Here is an 18,902-nt window from a genome sequence, read left to right on the forward strand (position 1 = left end):
ATAACTATACAGTGGATAAATGAGCTCTTTTATGATTTTGTGGGTGGCTCTGAAAAGAGCCTTTGGATTATTTTCTTCGGAGCAGATAACGTGCCGCCTTTCCCTTGCGTTCACTTGGCTTTAGCCTTGTGGCTGTCGGTCTTCTTGGGCAGCAGCACGGCCTGGATGTTGGGCAGCACGCCGCCCTGCGCGATGGTCACCTTGCCCAGCAGCTTGTTGAGCTCCTCGTCGTTGCGGATGGCGAGCTGCAGGTGGCGGGGGATGATGCGCGTCTTCTTGTTGTCGCGGGCCGCGTTGCCCGCCAGCTCCAGGATCTCGGCCGTCAGGTACTCCAGCACGGCCGCCAGGTACACCGGGGCGCCGGCGCCCACCCGCTCCGCGTAGTTGCCCTTGCGCAGCAGCCGGTGCACGCGGCCCACGGGGAACTGCAGCCCGGCCCGCGACGAGCGCGACTTGGCCTTGGCCCGCGCCTTCCCGCCCTGCTTCCCGCGGCCGGACATCTTCGGTCGATCGCTTCTAAAAGCAACTAGCACCAGAACGCAGCGCACAGCCACAGCCCTTCAGCTATAGCTTCTCTTTCCCAACTCGCCCATTCGCTGATAGGCTGAGAAGTTGGTCTCTTCTCGGCAGCCAATCACAGGGTGGATCGAATTCCAACCAATAAAAAAGGTCTACAAGGGAGTAATGAGGCGTTATTGTCTTCTGACCAATGAAAGTGAACACAAGGAATCCCTTACATTTGCATACGAGAGCTATAAATACGTGAAACGCGGCTGTTTCCACTTAATCCGTCTCGCTATTGCTGGGTATCCGGTGTTCGGTGTCTGCGAGAGACGTGCCCGTGCTGCGATGCCCGAGCCGGCTAAATCCGCCCCCGCCCCCAAGAAGGGCTCCAAGAAGGCGGTGACCAAGACGCAGAAGAAGGGCGACAAGAAGCGCAAGAAGAGCCGCAAGGAGAGCTACTCGATCTACGTGTACAAGGTGCTGAAGCAGGTGCACCCCGACACGGGCATCTCGTCTAAGGCCATGGGCATCATGAACTCCTTCGTCAACGACATCTTCGAGCGCATCGCCGGCGAGGCCTCGCGCCTGGCGCACTACAACAAGCGCTCCACCATCACCTCGCGGGAGATCCAGACGGCCGTGCGGCTGCTGCTGCCCGGTGAGCTGGCCAAGCACGCCGTCTCCGAGGGCACCAAGGCTGTCACCAAGTACACCAGCTCCAAGTAAGCTGCCTCTATGCCCTGTGCCAGCACTCCTCGACCCAAAGGCTCTTTTAAGAGCCACCCAATTTTTCAATATAAGGGCTGTATAGTCAAATACAGAAAATGTTTCAGGTTTTTAATGTGAATGCTTAAAACAAATTTTGAAGCCCTACTTCTAGATTTATTTTGAGAAAACCTTATCTGTGCCAGGGAACATAGTTTATTGTAGCAACAAAGTACTTGCAGTAACTAAACTTATTCTAACAATTTTTATTTTTATTGTACTTTCTAGGTGATACTGTTTCCTTATTTTAAAGTTGTATTACAGTTTTCTTTAAAGATTCTGGTATATATTTTTTTACAATACATCAGTATTCTAAGTACGTTCATCTTATATGTTGTAAATTGAAGGAAAGGTTTCTGTAGTTTTCTAGTCAGGAGATTTTTTCTATTTTTTCTGTTAGAAACTTATCAGTGTACAGCATTATAACTGCTATAACAACGTCTACCACTTGATGGTGCTCAGTCTTTTTTTTAGTAAAAGCAATGAGGTGTCTACAGTACACTGTTCTATAAAAGAATTTATGTAGTAATAAGGGACACTTATCTTAATAAAGCTCTTGCCAACAGCCCATTGATTAATACAATAGAAGTAATTTCTAAAACTTATTTATCATCAGCAATTTTGTCAATAAATTTTCTGTGCTTGTGATTTGTAGTGTAACATACATAGCTTCTCCCTACAACTTCTTAGGTACAGAATATTCCCCTTGTAGCTAAAACCAGAGAGTGAAGATTAATATTTCATATCTATCCAACCTTTCCTGTATTTATGTCATTAATTGTATTAAAACTACTGAAACCAAAGAAACTAGCCACTGTAGACTGACTTTGTAAACTATCAGAGTTTATCATATAGCTACTAATTGGCCCTAAAGTCTTTTGGCCTCAGGTCACAGGCCTGAATCAGTCCGTCATGCTTTTGCATAATGGGATGCTGCTGTAGATGCAGATCAAAGCTTTTGTTGCCTTCTTTCAAACTAGTTCTGAATAATCCTAACTTCCAAGCATATTCTGTGGACCTCTGAACACGCTTAGTTCATACAAGGACCACAGAATCACAAAGTCAGCCTTTCTAGTACTGACTGCATATTGTTTGTTAGTACAGGTACAGCAACAGGCACCAGGTCTCCTTTAAACCTGGCACGAATTTAGCAAAGTTAATTTCAGCTTCAGTGCTGCTGGGGACCTCTCTGATTGGATTTCAAATATCCAGTGGGAAGAGGCATCCTCCACAATGTCCTTCAGCAGCTTTAAATGGAGTTCAAAGATCTGTCTGCCAAGTGCCTTAGTGCAAGCTCTGAAACACAGTTTGCATATTCTGAGCCTCTCTAAAAGTCCAATATCTAAAAAGATTAATAAACCATAGTGTACTTCAGTCTTTAGGGGTTTTTGTGTAGAGGGGACACGTGGGTTACTAGAAGGGGATTCTACAAAATACATCCTAAAAGTGCTCATATTTTGACAGTGATAATGATCAGAAGAAGAATTTGTCAGTGTCTATTATGCCCTGTAATTAATCAAGTAAAAGTCAAATTCTGTTAGGTACTCTTTGAAAAAAGAAAAAAAACCTGAAAGGCAAAGACCCTAGTTTGAACTACAGCTAGCACAGGGCAGTCCTCCCGCCTGAGTTGAAAGTAGAGATTGGTGGTGCATTTTGCCCTCCCAGCTCAGGAATACATAACTTTTCCTTTTGCCTTTTCTGTCTTTCTATGCTTATGCTGCATGCTGCAAACTCCATAAACATAGCTTAGCTTTCAAGCTTTAACAGAGGTTACAGGGTACACTTTTTTCACAAAGAAAGGTTGTTTTGGTATGTGACATTGATTCTAAATTCATGAAACTCTTCTAATAAACCCAGAAGAAACTGCTACTTATGATTGTTTCTTCCAATCTCAATATAAATGATAAGATAATATTAGGGGGCAAAAATGTGATTATAGCAATTACACCTGCACACATACATCATCAGATCTGACTAACACATCCACTATTTTCTATCAGTGCTGAGACCAAAGTGTCTGAAATGATAAAAACCAACCATTTCAGGAATTTCCCTATACTTGTTCATCTCACAGGTAAAGGAGTAGTATTTAGGATCATAAGGAACAGCAAATATAACTACATCCCAGAGGAGGATGAACATTCCAAATTAATAAAGCAAGTAGTGTGAAGATAAAGCCATATGACAGCATGTTGTTCCATCATTCACGTTCTTTAGTGGTCTTTCCTATCCAGTTCACGGCAGTGTCTTTTGTATTCTTAAATCCACGCTACCCAGATGATGTCACCCAGCAACATTAAGATGGCCCAGTGTCCAAATACATCACCCTGGTGTAGCAGGAATTATGCAGCCACCGCCTAGACCATGGTAGGAATTATGTGGCTGCCAGCTCAACAGGGCTCAGCCCTAGGTTCCTCCTCAAAGAAGACGAGTCTCCTGTCTGCTGAGTAAATCAGTGGTTTACGTAGCCGGCATGCAAAGCAGCTCGAGCTGGGTGCCCCCAGGAGGAACCCCTACTGCAGATGGCACCTGCCCAATCATACCCATACCACCCATCACCCGATTGCCAAGTCACATCATTTAATTCTGGCTGGTGGTCACTTTATTTCTTATCGGGTTTCTTGGTGGCCAGGCTGGCCTTCTTCTGAGGTTACCTCCTTCTCTTGGAATGGTTTCCTTGGTCCCCATCTTCTTCATTCTGCTCGCATCTGCTGGTTTCAGCTAGCTCTGTATTTGCAGCAGTAATTTGACCAAAAATTTTACCCTCTGTCAGCTCTTGCGGCTGGCCTGGTTTTGGTTTGGGTAGAGTTAATTTTCTTCTTTGTAGCTGGTACAGTCAGTGCTGTGTTCTGGGTCAAGTATGAGAAGGATGTTGATAACACACTGATGTCTTAGTTGTTGCTAAGCAGTGCTTACTCTAAGTCAAAGACTTTTCAGTTTCCCATGCTCTGCCAGTGAGCAGGTGCACAAGCAGCCAGGAGGGAGCACAGGCAGGACAGCCGGCCCAAAGCAGCCAAAGGGCTAGTCCATCACACAGAACATCATGCTGATTATACAAACTGGGGGGGGGGGGGGAGTTGGCCAGGAGGGTCCGACCGCTGCTCAGGGACTGGCCGGGCAGGTTTCAGCAGGTGCTGAGCAGTTATACTGAGCATCACTTGTTTTTCTTGGGACTTATTCCACACTTACACTCCTCACCTCTCTCTGTCCTCTTTTCATTGCTATTATGATTATTCCTATGTTTATTACAGTTGTGTTAAAATATTTTACTTTATTTCTATTATTAAACTGTTCTTAACCCACGAGTTTAAGCTTTTTTTGATTCTGAGGGGGGGCAGGGGGAGGGGGAGTGAGCGGCTGTGGTAGCTAGCTGCCAGCTGGGCTTAGCCACAACAGCAGCCTTAGGCTTCAACTACTTCAGCTTCCAGCGCCAGGCAAGGCTATTAATCCTAACCATTCTCAGCACCGGGAAGTGCTAGAATACATAATCTTTAAACGGGGCCGCCGAGCTGTACTTTTATCTACCCTCCATGTCTATCTTCCAAATGTAGACCATATTTATTCTGGTTATAGAAACACCTTTGTCAAAATACTTTTTTTCTGTAACAGCAAGTTTTTCTCTGTCAGAGTTAACTATCAGAGTTATGTTACAGTTTAGTCCCACGGTGAATAGTGAGCCATAAAGAACACTGAAGCACAATGCACACAGTTGCCAGTAATTCCCCTCCCTTGTTTTTAACAGCTTAATAAAGTAGCAGCATTCTTGGAAAGACTTACACCTTCTCTAGATCAGCATACCTACAGTAAAATTTGTGTTTATTAATTGCCATGTAAAACAAAACCAAACACCTATGTGCTTGTATTTCTGCAAAAGTGAAATACACCAGGCTGCATAAAGAAATAACTGTATTTTCTAGTTAACTGACCAGGCAGCAAATCAGAAATGAGATACTGGTGCCTTACACCTCATCTAGAACCTGAACAAATCACACTCTGACTATAGCAATTTTTCTATGCTACTCCCTGGTCTTCCTTTTTCATGGGGTAAATCAATATCAAAGTGTCTGCCTGTACTACATTGCGAAGGGCCACAAGGCCTTAAGGCTATGTAGACCTTCGTGTAGCCCTTTTGGGTGTTTAAGGAGGTGTTTGCTAGATATGTGAGTTGAAACTGGAGCTACGTAATGCCTAAACACCTTCTGCAGCAGGGAAATAAGAGGAACAGCAAGAATAATAATGAATAGTCTTGTCTTTTGTTCTATTGCATTTGTACTGTTGATACCAGAGCATTCATTTATAAGGTAAAGAAATCCAAAAGACTGTCCTTCTGAAAGTTTCTACAGTCTGAAAATCCAGATTTATATCTTCTCCCACAGCTTTGAGACAACACATGCATTACCAGTGTGGTTCATAGGACCCTTCCCCATTTTAGCTACAATCCTCAGCAGTTCCAATATGCAGACACCAGTGTCATTCCGTGGAACAATATTAGGCACAGAGGGGAGTGGAGACTTCCCTCCCCTGCAGATGAGTGAACTTATTACCAACTCAATTTTAGGAAAACTGAGCTCAGCAAAGAGCAGACCCTCAGCTGTGTTAGCCCATGTCTCTTTTCCCTAGACTGGAGGACACAGATGGGCAAAACTGACCATGGTGAAAATTGCTCCTGTTGCTCCAGTGCCACTAAGGTGATCACCAAGGCCATGCTTGCCTGCACAGAGCACAAAAGAGAGCCCCAGGAAACTCAAGAAGCTGGCAGCCACAATCCTTCCTAATGCTCTGTAGAACTAATTGTGCTAAAGAAAGCCAGCAGGATTCTCTCACAAGAGAAAGTTAAACAGCAAAAAATGGAAATCAACAAGGGCCTGAAGGCAGGGAACATCTCCTCTATTGCAGAAGAACCAGCTCAGTCTCAGTGCTGGGACCACGTGATGTCTTCAGGCTTTTATCTTTGTGTGTGTCCACGCACACTTTGCTTCCCCATCTCCCACCCCTTCTCCACAAATCTGAAAACTCCATGTTGTCTGGAGTTGCAACAGCAGTCAGCTACTCTTTCATACTGACCAACCAAACCGAAACAATCCAGGCAGATACAAAAGGACTTGAGTTTACATCATCGTCTAATAAATACTGCCTAGAGAACTTAGAGCAAAGCCAGAGTTTGTGGACTTGCTGAGAGACACAATGCTTACTTCAGTATCATTAAAAAGCATAATTGCTACTGCTGAACACTAAAAATCTCCAAGCTTTTGCAAAACAAAACATTTTATTGAAAACAAAGCAGGAAAGAATTCTATAAAGGCAACAAGCAGCTAAATTGAACCCCTCCCTTGACAGATAAGCCCAAGTTTTTAGAAATATTACATTTGGTATTAATAAAACAACCACCTTCCAACAACAAAAAAAAACCCAAAAAACCCCCAAAAAACTGCAAAAGGAAGGCAGGAAAAAAAGGACACACACTTAAGGCAAACACCAAGAAAAGCACAGCTTACATGTTTCCACCTGCATTCCCTAGAAAAAGTAAAAGCAGCAAAATTGACTCAACCCTTCACGAGCATTGTGGGGGCTCTGAAAAGAGCCAGTTCTGACCTTCTTTGCTTCTTGATTGATCTTAGATGTGTTCACTTGGCTTTAGCCTTGTGGCTGTCGGTCTTCTTGGGCAGCAGCACGGCCTGGATGTTGGGCAGCACGCCGCCCTGCGCGATGGTCACCTTGCCCAGCAGCTTGTTGAGCTCCTCGTCGTTGCGGATGGCGAGCTGCAGGTGGCGGGGGATGATGCGCGTCTTCTTGTTGTCGCGGGCCGCGTTGCCCGCCAGCTCCAGGATCTCGGCCGTCAGGTACTCCAGCACGGCCGCCAGGTACACCGGGGCGCCGGCGCCCACCCGCTCCGCGTAGTTGCCCTTGCGCAGCAGCCGGTGCACGCGGCCCACGGGGAACTGCAGCCCGGCCCGCGACGAGCGCGACTTGGCCTTGGCCCGCGCCTTCCCGCCCTGCTTCCCGCGGCCGGACATCGCAGCGACTCGGCGAAACGACGGCACCCGCAGCGCCGCAGAGACACCGGCCCACGCCCGCCGTGAGGCCCGCTTATATCCGGCACGGGCGGCGCGGCGGCGGCGGCGCCGATAGGCTGCGGCGGAGGCGTTGTGCCGGCAGCTCCCCACTGGGAACGCGGATCCAGCGGTGCCCAATAGCAACGCGCAGCGCGGCGTGACGCCCCCGAGCAGAACTTCCAACCAATGGCGGCGCCACACAGTCGAGCCGGTGCGTCACGCAGCGCCGCTATAAAAGGGGCTCGCGGCGAGGGCGTCGTTACTCGGCGTCGTATCGACTGCTGCTTGCTGGATAGCGAGAGACGTGCCCGTGCTGCGATGCCCGAGCCGGCCAAGTCCGCCCCCGCGCCCAAGAAGGGCTCCAAGAAGGCGGTGACCAAGACGCAGAAGAAGGGCGACAAGAAGCGCAAGAAGAGCCGCAAGGAGAGCTACTCGATCTACGTGTACAAGGTGCTGAAGCAGGTGCACCCCGACACGGGCATCTCGTCCAAGGCCATGGGCATCATGAACTCCTTTGTCAACGACATCTTCGAGCGCATCGCCGGCGAGGCCTCGCGCCTGGCGCACTACAACAAGCGCTCCACCATCACCTCGCGGGAGATCCAGACGGCCGTGCGGCTGCTGCTGCCCGGTGAGCTGGCCAAGCACGCCGTCTCCGAGGGCACCAAGGCTGTCACCAAGTACACCAGCTCCAAGTAAATGCCTGAAAGATTAATTCAATGGCTCTTTTAAGAGCCACACATCTTTTCATTAAAAGAGCTTTAATTTCTGTATGTTAATGATGGTGTCCTTTTTCGTTATTTGCATGACAAATACAGGACCCAAGATTAAAAAAGGCTTAGCATAGCTTGGTATGAACACAATCCCTGCCTGCTCCCTACTTCTCATGGTCTGTGTACTTACCCGTTTTTGGTTTCCTCGGCCCTGCTGACTCCAGGATTACTGTCTTGTTCACACTGCCTCTTGTGGGTGACTTCGATTGCCAGCTGCTTGCAGGGCACCTTCCCCACACAGTCTGCCTCCTGCGTGCCGTTGTTAAGCAAAAGTCCTTGGTATCTGAAAAAGAGTGAGAAGGAAAGTGGTTACAGTGCCTGTTCTCTTCAGCTCAGGTTGGTGTCAGCCCTGGTCCATCCCTTCTCTGTTTTCTTGCCTGAACTCCCATGCTATTGGTCATATGCATATGCCAATATAGTTTAATAGTGTCTTCGAGGTTCTCAGTAATTGGTAGGGAAATGCTTTTTGATTTTCTTAGTGTTTTGTTTCATTGCTCTTCCCTATCAGAAAAAAAATCTTCTGTTTAAAATGTATGTCTTAAAGGATTAGTTCAACTTTTTCCTAGCCTGGTTGTTTTTGTTTAAATTCGAAGGTTCAGAATACTGAGTAGCTGATGGTTTCAGAGGGGGCTAATATTCAGATAGGTAAGGTCTAATCACAAGTCAACCACTACGATGTCTTAGCTCCTGCTGCCCCCCGATAGGCATTTCTGAAGTGTCTTGCATTTTGCATTTTACAGCATCAGATTAAGACCTGGAACTCAAGAGAAACAGGAAAAAACTGCAATAGACTATGGAAAACTGGTCCCGAAGGACACCATGCAAGCAAGACTCAGAACACTAAGTTAATTAACTGTTGGAAAGTGACACAGCTCTTCATCTGAAAGAACTGGTGATTCCTGAAAGAGCCTTTGGGTCGAGGAGTGCTGGCACAGGGCGTAGAGGCAGCTTACTTGGAGCTGGTGTACTTGGTGACAGCCTTGGTGCCCTCGGAGACGGCGTGCTTGGCCAGCTCACTGGGCAGCAGCAGCCGCACGGCCGTCTGGATCTCCCGCGAGGTGATGGTGGAGCGCTTGTTGTAGTGCGCCAGGCGCGAGGCCTCGCCGGCGATGCGCTCGAAGATGTCGTTGACAAAGGAGTTCATGATGCCCATGGCCTTGGACGAGATGCCCGTGTCGGGGTGCACCTGCTTCAGCACCTTGTACACGTAGATCGAGTAGCTCTCCTTGCGGCTCTTCTTGCGCTTCTTGTTGCCCTTCTTCTGCGTCTTGGTCACCGCCTTCTTGGAGCCCTTCTTGGGCGCGGGGGCGGACTTGGCCGGCTCGGGCATCGCAGCACGGGCACGTCTCTCGCTATCCAGCAAGCAGCAGTCGATACGACGCCGAGTAACGACGCCCTCCCCGGGAGCCCTTTTTCAAGCGGGTTCCTAATGACATGCCCCGACGCCCCACCCCCAGCAGCCTGTGACTCAGAAGCGGGGAGGAGGGGGAGGTACTCAGTTTCCGCCCCGGGCGATGGGCTTCGCCGTCGCGCGCAGGACGATGCGTCTGGTGGGGCTGCGGTGCGATGTGCGTTGTTGTGGGGACATGAGAGTTGTCGTTGTCATCGCCGCAGCGCTATCCATATGCGCGGCCCTCCGGGTGAACTGGGGAGGAAAGGGTTGGGTGTTCCGTGGGGCGCGGAGAGGTGGCAGCATCGCGGGTTGCGCAGTGGTGCGGCGGCGCAGAGCGATGGAAGCGTGTGGGGAGAGCACAGCGGTGTGTATGTGCAGGGGATGCGCGGAGCGATGCGTGTGTCGTTGAGGCGCAGAGCGAAGAGTGCTTCGGGCAGTCAAAGCGCTGAGTGTGTTAGTGGGCGCAGGACGGAGTGTGAGTTGGGGGGAGCCGAGCGGTGTGTGTCGGTGCGCAAGAGTAATGTGGTTTGGGGGGCGCGGAGCGATGTGTTTCGGGGGGCGCAGGGCGATGGCTGTGTTGTCGACAGGGGAGCGTGTGCGTGGCGGGGAGCTGAGCGATGCCTGTGTGTTTGAGGCGCAGAGCGATGGGACTATCGTTCACAGGGGCTCTCTACGCCGTGGGACGCGGAGCGATGTGGAGTCAGCCGGGGCAGAGCGATGGGAGTGTCTTCGGGGAATGCAGCGATGTGTGCGTAGGGCAGGGCAGGAGTGGTGCGATGTGTTCCGGCAACGGGGGGCGGGCGACGGGTACCCGAGAGCGGTGCGTGTTTCGGGAGGTGCAGAGCAATGGGACTGTCGTACGCAGGAGCGATGTGTTTGTCATTCGGGGCAGAGCGATGTGTGCGTAGGGGAGGAGCGGAGCGATGTGTCTTCGGGAGACTCCGAGAGGTGTGTCGGCTGGGTCGCCGAACGACGTTCGTGTTTAAGGCGCAGAGAGATGGAACTATCGTACGGAGAGGGAAGTGTTTTTCAGCCGGGGCAGAGCAAAGGGAGTGTCTTCGGGCACTGAGGCGCGCGTGTGCAGGACACGAGCGGAGCGAGGTTTGAGGTGAGGAGGAGCACAGCGACGTCTGTTTCATGAAATTCCGAGCGCTGTGTGTGTTGGGGCATAATGTGTTTCGGGGGACGCAGACCGATGTGTGCGTGGCGAGGTGCTGAGAACCGTGTGTGTCCGTCGGGGAGCAGAGCGATGCATGTTGTTCAGGCGCAGAGCGAAGGGACTGTCGTACGCAGAGCGATGCGTGTGTCGGGCGGTGCACGGTCATGTCTCCGTCGGGGAGTGAAAATCTCGTGTGTTTCGGGGTGCACTGTCTTTTGCGGGGAGCAGAGGCGATGCGTGTTTCAGTGAGACTCAGTGCGATACGCATGTCGGAGACACGCTCTAGGTGTGTGTAAAAGTGTTTATGGTAAACCTATGTATGGGCCGTTGATGAAGTGAAGGATGTGTGCGCCGAAGAAAACAGTGTATTGGAATAACAGTAGGAGGCTGCTGAGAGGAAGCGGTCTCTACGGTCACTGTCACAAGTGCTCCGTGTTGGGACGCCCGAGCACTTGGAAGGGGACATGAGGTTTTCCTTCTCCTGCTGCTTGACGATATGGGGGCAGGTGTGTTGTGCATTTCATGTAGATCACCTTTCACCAGTTTCATTTCGGCTTTCTTCGGTCGAGCTTCCGCGAGCTGCGAAAGCGCAGCGCCGGCACTACCTCCGCACTCGTGGATTTCCGCGTTCCTGTTTGCCGAGCGCGGCGCTGCCCAGCTACCCTCCCTGCCCGAGGCTCACTCGGCGGTGGGACCCACCCCCGCTCAGCCCAGAGAAGACGCGATGGTCGCGAAGGTGCCCACTGCGATCAGGGGCTCGGCGGCTGCGCCCAGGGTGAAGCTGCGCGGCTCGTTCCTTTCCTGTCTGTCCGCGGCGCCGCTTCCCGCCGCGCTCTGCTCCCAGCCGCGCTCCCGGCTCCTCGCCGGCCCGGCCTCGCAACTGAGATGGCATTTGCACACACGTTCCTGTAGCGAATTTGTATTTGCGTCGTCTGGCTATTCCTTCCTGGAAAGGTTCGTGTTAGGAGTTCCATTACCTTCTATTTCTTGCACCGCTGCCGGAAGCCCTTGAACGGAGCTGTCATACTCACGGGCGCCAAATTAACCCTCATCGGGCTTCAGCGCTAAGTGCGGAAACGGAGGGGTTGCGCGCACTCCCAGCCGTGTCCCGGAGCAGCTCCTCAACCCAGCCGCTGCACGCCACCTCGCCTGCCCTGTCCAGGAGGGGCCGGCAGCAATCCTGCCCTGCTTCCCTTCCGTCCTGAGGGTCTGTCTCGGCTGGCTGTTGAGGGGAAAGCGATCCTACATGGAAGTTTTCTAAGTGTGGGGACCGCTGGAATAAAATCCGTGGTCTATCCCGGATGGTAAGTATTGGGCTCCTCCCCAGGCCCCTGGTCCCCCCATTCGCTCGTGCCCAGCCCCGCGGCGGAGCTCGCTCGCACGGTAAATAGTCACGAACGGAGAAAAGGGAGCGGAGAGCCCGCGGCGGTTAGGCTCGGGGCCGAGGCACAGCAGGGCACTGACTGGCAGGCGGCTTACACAACACTGGTCCCCCCTGGCCCCCCTCCTCTCCGTTTCCCCACCCTGGGTCCTCCAAGATTTCCTCGAGCCTTAGGCCGGCACACGCCACTGCCTTTCCACGGCGGCTGCCACCGCGGCTCCGACCCCGCCGCGCACACACGGGGCCGCGGGCGGCATCTCCGGCCGGGGCGGGCGGGAGGCTCCGGCGGAGCCCGCAGCGCGGGGGCGGAGCGGAATACTCAACGTCCCTGCGCGCCTTGTGGCACAGGAAGGTCTGCATCGGCAGCGCTCGCGTCAGCCCGGCACGGCACCCTTCAGCAGTCAAGCTCTCCTCCCAGCCCCACACAAGGGCAGATCACCCGGGAGGAGCACCCCCCAGCCCCGACCCCTTCTCACCTCCCCACTCATCCGTTAGTAGCACGTATTCCTGGATGTGTTTGCACAGGTTTGGCAAGGAAGCCCACTTGGGTGTTCGTTATCAGGAACTGATTTTCTGTGTTATCCTGAGCTGTCCAAGAACGGTTTCATATGGTACCTTCGTAGGGGAATAGTTAACAGCGACGGTGAGACTTATCTCAACGTGAGGTGGGGGTAAAATTCTTCTCAGTGGTGGGATGAAGGGCCTTCTCTCCTCAAAACTATGGTAACCATCGCCAACATAAACCAATATTTTACCAAACAACTTAACACTTTTGTTTGTATACGACCCGTGCCCTTAGAAAGTCTCATGGTTCCAGGTGTGGTTTGTTGTTTTTTTTTTCTTGAGGTGAGGAGAATCTAAATTTAAACCCTCTTCTCGCTGGAGTTTTGCAGTCATGTGTCCCCTTCCTGCCATGTATCACCTCCCAAAGTGTTCTCCCTAACAGACACCGATGTGCTTTGCATATTGTCTGGGAGAAACAGCTAGGTGCCATGGAAAGAGATGGTGAGAAAAAGCTGTAATCAGCATCAGAAAGCGGGGCGGGGGGGAAGGGGGGAGAGAAATCCCAGGCAGTATAGATGAGTTTTCCTTTGGGAGATTCCCTTTTGGGAGACTTTTCTTACTCTGTGAATACTGGGCTGCATGCGGAGCAACCTTGTCAGGGAAGTGTCCAGAATATTGTGCAAGGCCCACAACACATTTTTTTTTGAGGAGTGGGGAAGGAGGAAACAGCAGTTAGGGACTGTAGCGAACAATCAAAGTAGCCCCTGGGAACAAGAAGCCCACTGACTTCCTGGGTATCACATGGAAGGAGAGGAGCACAAGCTCCTTCTGAAATGCGCAGGTCTTCCCAACCTCAAAACGTCTGCAAAGGAACCATGGCTATCAGCTTTCCAGTGTCTCAGCTTTCTTCTCAGTGTTCACCTGAAAATGCTCTACTGCTCATTTATCACAGCCTACAAGGAGGAAGGGTAGCTTAGACGTCTTCCATGTCCTGAACCACTGCAGCTGATTGCACTCTTCCCATCTTTGTGGTACTGCTTTCCACCATCCATCACAGGTCCTCTGAGCCAAGGCATCAGGTAGCTAGGAAGTGGCTTAGCCACTCAATCTCTGCTGGCACTGCCTGTGGCTTGTAGGAGACTGTACAGGACAGCTCAATTCTGCAACAAGCTGTACCGTTGCATGTTTGCCACTCCTTATTTCACCCTCACAAAACCCAGGCCCATACCACTGCAAAAAACAGGCAGAAGACAAACCTAAAATTTTGTTCTTATGATCTTGAAATACAAATGAAAACTTGGCCATGTGGTGCAGCACCTTAGCTGAGGCTGACAGCCTAGGAAGAAGAGTGCTTCCTCCTTCCCGAAGGTAATCCGCAGTGGGAAGAAGCTGCCGTTCCTCAGTGCACAGGGCAGGCAACAGCAGTCCAGACATGCTGCGTTGGGAGATCCCAGATGACATACAGAAAGTGTGCAGCAACAAGTGGCAAAAGAAATGTTGTATTCGTATGCTGTTAAAATATGTTATTTCACATGCTCCTGTTCCCCCAAAGGGTCTCCAACATTTGCCTGAGCAATTAGAAATACTCAGATCAGTGCTACCCAGTGTTTCTGTTCTCAACATCCCTCTGGTCTCCAGCCTGTGCACACATTTTCAAGACACATTGTATTTTGTGTTCCCTGTGACCCTCCCAGCTTATTAAAGGAAGGAATTAGGCAGAAAGGAAGAGTGGACTGACTACTTTCTCTCTACCTAAATTAACATTCCCTATTGGCAAAAGTAGGCTTTTAATCAAACCATTAATATACACATAGAAATTCATCCAGTACAGTAACACTTTCATACGTATTATGTTTGTACCACATTGAAACATTAAATATTAAACAAGAAGCTCTGTAATTTGACTGATTGCTGGCTGCCTTGCTTGTTTCTTATAAATTGATTCTTGGAATTATCCCATAACTGAGATTGGAAGTTTTTGAAAGCTCTGTGGTCTGGAATAATCAAGGAGCTATTTCTCTCTTGCTTTGAACCACAATAAAACTTTAATATAAAAATGTGAATGTATTTGCAAGGAGATAATTTTAAGAGAAACGAAGAAAGCTGTATCTGTGGATCCCCTTCTAATAACTAAATTTTCTGCCTAATGCCTCTGGTCATAGCTTTATTTTATTTTAAGAGATTACAGATTACAGATCTGTTTGGGGACTTCAAATCTATACGGATTTCATCCCAGAGGAGGATGAACATTCCAAATTAATAAAGCAAGTAGTGTGAAGATAAAGCCATATGACAGCATGTTGTTCCATCATTCACGTTCTTTAGTGGTCTTTCCTATCCAGTTCACGGCAGTGTCTTTTGTATTCTTAAATCCACGCTACCCAGATGATGTCACCCAGCAACATTAAGATGGCCCAGTGTCCAAATACATCACCCTGGTGTAGCAGGAATTATGCAGCCACCGCCTAGACCATGGTAGGAATTATGTGGCTGCCAGCTCAACAGGGCTCAGCCCTAGGTTCCTCCTCAAAGAAGACGAGTCTCCTGTCTGCTGAGTAAATCAGTGGTTTACGTAGCCGGCATGCAAAGCAGCTCGAGCTGGGTGCCCCCAGGAGGAACCCCTATTGCAGATGGCACCTGCCCAATCATACCCATACCACCCATCACCCGATTGCCAAGTCACATCATTTAATTCTGGCTGGTGGTCACTTTATTTCTTATCGGGTTTCTTGGTGGCCAGGCTGGCCTTCTTCTGAGGTTACCTCCTTCTCTTGGAATGGTTTCCTTGGTCCCCATCTTCTTCATTCTGCTCGCATCTGCTGGTTTCAGCTAGCTCTGTATTTGCAGCAGTAATTTGACCAAAAATTTTACCCTCTGTCAGCTCTTGCGGCTGGCCTGGTTTTGGTTTGGGTAGAGTTAATTTTCTTCTTTGTAGCTGGTACAGTCAGTGCTGTGTTCTGGGTCAAGTATGAGAAGGATGTTGATAACACACTGATGTCTTAGTTGTTGCTAAGCAGTGCTTACTCTAAGTCAAAGACTTTTCAGTTTCCCATGCTCTGCCAGTGAGCAGGTGCACAAGCAGCCAGGAGGGAGCACAGGCAGGACAGCCGGCCCAAAGCAGCCAAAGGGCTAGTCCATCACACAGAACATCATGCTGATTATACAAACTGGGGGGGGGGGGGGGAGTTGGCCAGGAGGGTCCGACCGCTGCTCAGGGACTGGCCGGGCAGGTTTCAGCAGGTGCTGAGCAGTTATACTGAGCATCACTTGTTTTTCTTGGGACTTATTCCACACTTACACTCCTCACCTCTCTCTGTCCTCTTTTCATTGCTATTATGATTATTCCTATGTTTATTACAGTTGTGTTAAAATATTTTACTTTATTTCTATTATTAAACTGTTCTTAACCCACGAGTTTAAGCTTTTTTTGATTCTGAGGGGGGGCAGGGGGAGGGGGAGTGAGCGGCTGTGGTAGCTAGCTGCCAGCTGGGCTTAGCCACAACAGCAGCCTTAGGCTTCAACTACTTCAGCTTCCAGCGCCAGGCAAGGCTATTAATCCTAACCATTCTCAGCACCGGGAAGTGCTAGAATACATAATCTTTAAACGGGGCCGCCGAGCTGTACTTTTATCTACCCTCCATGTCTATCTTCCAAATGTAGACCATATTTATTCTGGTTATAGAAACACCTTTGTCAAAATACTTTTTTTCTGTAACAGCAAGTTTTTCTCTGTCAGAGTTAACTATCAGAGTTATGTTACAGTTTAGTCCCACGGTGAATAGTGAGCCATAAAGAACACTGAAGCACAATGCACACAGTTGCCAGTAATTCCCCTCCCTTGTTTTTAACAGCTTAATAAAGTAGCAGCATTCTTGGAAAGACTTACACCTTCTCTAGATCAGCATACCTACAGTAAAATTTGTGTTTATTAATTGCCATGTAAAACAAAACCAAACACCTATGTGCTTGTATTTCTGCAAAAGTGAAATACACCAGGCTGCATAAAGAAATAACTGTATTTTCTAGTTAACTGACCAGACAGCAAATCAGAAATGAGATACTGGTGCCTTACACCTCATCTAGAACCTGAACAAATCACACTCTGACTATAGCAATTTTTCTATGCTACTCCCTGGTCTTCCTTTTTCATGGGGTAAATCAATATCAAAGTGTCTGCCTGTACTACATTGCGAAGGGCCACAAGGCCTTAAGGCTATGTAGACCTTCGTGTAGCCCTTTTGGGTGTTTAAGGAGGTGTTTGCTAGATATGTGAGTTGAAACTGGAGCTATGTAATGCCTAAGCGCATTTTAGGAAAAAATAAGAAGCAGAATTCATTCTGTCTAATACTAAGTACATCTTTGTACGAAATGATATCACAAAAACAAAATTAAAATCTTTTTTTCTGGAAGGTAATATTTAAAATAAGTAATGAACTACTTTTATAATTTAATTAGGTTGCCCATTAAATAAAGCAATGAAAGGGCACTTCCAAAATTATTTTTTCCTTCCGCTCCTCCACCTGATAAAATTCGCAAGATCTTTTTGCATTTCATCCTTTGCTGAGCCTAAAACTAACTCTCTATGATTGTAGAAAACAGAATTTAAAGTCCAGATATGTTATCAAAACTATGGAATATCAGAAAAATGAGCTTTCATGAAAGTATATAGACTACTCCAGGACTGTGCTGCTACATCCATTTTTGAGAAGAAGGGTAGAGGCCTAGCTTAAACCCAGGAATATGCATCTTTGAAGGATGAATTTAATTTGGAGGTAAAGCTACTATCAAATTGGTTCTGATACGAGTGAATAGAGCAGAATAAGATAGAGAATTTGAAGGAAGCATGTATGATACAGAACTAACCCCCAGAAATTTCTCCTTGATGGCATGTGTGCTTCCCAATAGTTTCACTTCTGTGACAATGTAGTTCACAACCCACAGTCCACACTGGGGTCAGTAGGCGAAACCACTGTGAAATACAGCATCAGTACAGACATTGGCTCCAAACTCACATGATCTGTTTTTATACTCTGGCATATGATGTTATTCTGCTGTTTGTCTTCTCTAGACAAAAGCCCCTCTAAATGCTACCACATCTCTTAGTAGTTTCTCACACTGTAGGTGTACCTTAGTCATGGTAAACCAGCACCACTGACAAGCTTTTAAAACAGACTTCATGGCCAAAACTCCACAAGACAGTGTATGATATTACATTACCAAAATAAAAAGTTAAAGAAGGCAAATGACTGCATTTTCAATCATAGGAACTTACCACCAGTGTCTTCTATTCTTTCCCATATTTTCCTGTGTATGTTTGAACATGACAATCATCTAACTCATCCTAAGAAAAAATCATTTTATGTATGTTCAGTTTATCTCACATCACAAAACTCTTAGGTTGGAAAAAGCCATGCCCTAGTACATCTCAGAAGTTCTGAGAGCATAATTGTTTAATTAAGCCACTTGATTTATATTATATACTAAAGAAACGTTTGCAGCCTCACCTATTTTTAAATAAAAAAACCATGCACACCATTTTTTGCTTTACTTTTGCAAAACTGCTGATGCTGGCCAACAAAATGTCCGATATTAAGAAAAAAATAAACTCTTATCTTAAGATAACATCACAAAAATGAAAGTGTTCACATATTGTGTTTAATGAAAAGAAGTATTTTGGAGAAAAAATGGGTATATAGTTTCTCAAAACATTAATACAACGACGCAGAAAGCAGCGAAAGAGTGAAAGACCTTCTGTATGTTCTTATGTGATGTTGAAGGTACCTGCTAATTTAAGAGAGCTGTTTTTCACATTAGCCATTTTGCTGAAAACTGTCTTTTGTTTACTTTATATTAGCTCTGACTAGAGCTAAATAGGGCACTATATACCCAGGTTTCATTATTTTTAAGAGATGAAGCCGTGTTACGGCAAACAACTCATAGCACAAAACCAGGGCTGACCGGCTACTTTGTGTTACTTGCTTCTTTTCAAAGCTCGTTTATGCTACGAAAATGTCTCGAGATTAGGTCCATTTTGCACTACCGTGGTGAAAAACTGTCTGAGGAACATGAAGCCGCTGCCATTGTAGCAGTGTTGTCAGAAGCAAAGTTTTAATTCAAAAGGAAAAACAAAAATCTCACCATCCGGCTCTGCGTGCAGTCCCCAAACTCGGGGATAATTGGTTTGCCTGAAACTCATTTAAACACTCAACCAAAAGAAACGCCGAAAACTAAAAATATCTTCCGTCTTCAGCAAGAATATTAAGAAATGGGTTGCCGTGGTCACGGCTTTTTTACGAAAAAAACACTTTTTTGACAAGGAAAAAACACAAGCCGAGCGGCAGAGCGCAAAGCGGTGGGGCGGGGCGGGCTC

The 18,902-nt window shown here is 48.2% G+C and overlaps 3 protein-coding genes across 3 annotated transcripts; 1 reads left to right on the top strand and 2 right to left on the bottom strand.

Annotated features, from left to right (window-relative positions):
• Nucleotides 1-7: 7 nt before the first annotated feature.
• On the bottom strand, nt 8-500 carry LOC130150474 (histone H2A-IV). Its single transcript, XM_056341469.1, has one exon. The coding sequence runs from the start codon at nt 498-500 to the stop codon at nt 111-113; it is 390 nt and encodes a 129-aa protein (XP_056197444.1). The 3' UTR covers nt 8-110.
• LOC130149820 (uncharacterized) lies at nt 480-8,101 on the top strand. The gene is made up of 4 exons (XM_056339894.1): nt 480-1,227; nt 6,936-7,109; nt 7,168-7,365; nt 7,464-8,101. The coding sequence occupies exons 1-4, from the start codon at nt 685-687 to the stop codon at nt 8,019-8,021; spliced, it is 1,473 nt and encodes a 490-aa protein (XP_056195869.1). The 5' UTR covers nt 480-684; the 3' UTR covers nt 8,022-8,101.
• On the bottom strand, nt 6,517-7,396 carry LOC130150486 (histone H2A-IV). The gene has a single exon (XM_056341484.1). The coding sequence runs from the start codon at nt 7,281-7,283 to the stop codon at nt 6,894-6,896; it is 390 nt and encodes a 129-aa protein (XP_056197459.1). The 5' UTR covers nt 7,284-7,396; the 3' UTR covers nt 6,517-6,893.
• Nucleotides 8,102-18,902: the final 10,801 nt, after the last annotated feature.

This window comes from Falco biarmicus, chromosome 5 (assembly GCF_023638135.1).
Source record: "Falco biarmicus isolate bFalBia1 chromosome 5, bFalBia1.pri, whole genome shotgun sequence".
NCBI classification, from domain to species: Eukaryota; Metazoa; Chordata; class Aves; order Falconiformes; family Falconidae; genus Falco; species Falco biarmicus.

What these genes read in the sequence shown, in the direction of transcription:
- LOC130150474 (XM_056341469.1), bottom strand. Translation starts at nt 500, where the DNA reads ATGTCCGGCCGCGGGAAGCAGGGCGGGAAGGCGCGGGCCAAGGCCAAG.
- LOC130149820 (XM_056339894.1), top strand. Translation starts at nt 685, where the DNA reads ATGAGGCGTTATTGTCTTCTGACCAATGAAAGTGAACACAAGGAATCC. An exon ending in CCAAGTACACCAGCTCCAAG is followed by an intron (nt 1,228 to 6,935) that starts TAAGCTGCCTCT and finishes CTTCTTGGGCAG; the next exon opens with CAGCACGGCCTGGATGTTGG. An exon ending in GTGAGGCCCGCTTATATCCG is followed by an intron (nt 7,366 to 7,463) that starts GCACGGGCGGCG and finishes GGTGCCCAATAG; the next exon opens with CAACGCGCAGCGCGGCGTGA.
- LOC130150486 (XM_056341484.1), bottom strand. Translation starts at nt 7,283, where the DNA reads ATGTCCGGCCGCGGGAAGCAGGGCGGGAAGGCGCGGGCCAAGGCCAAG.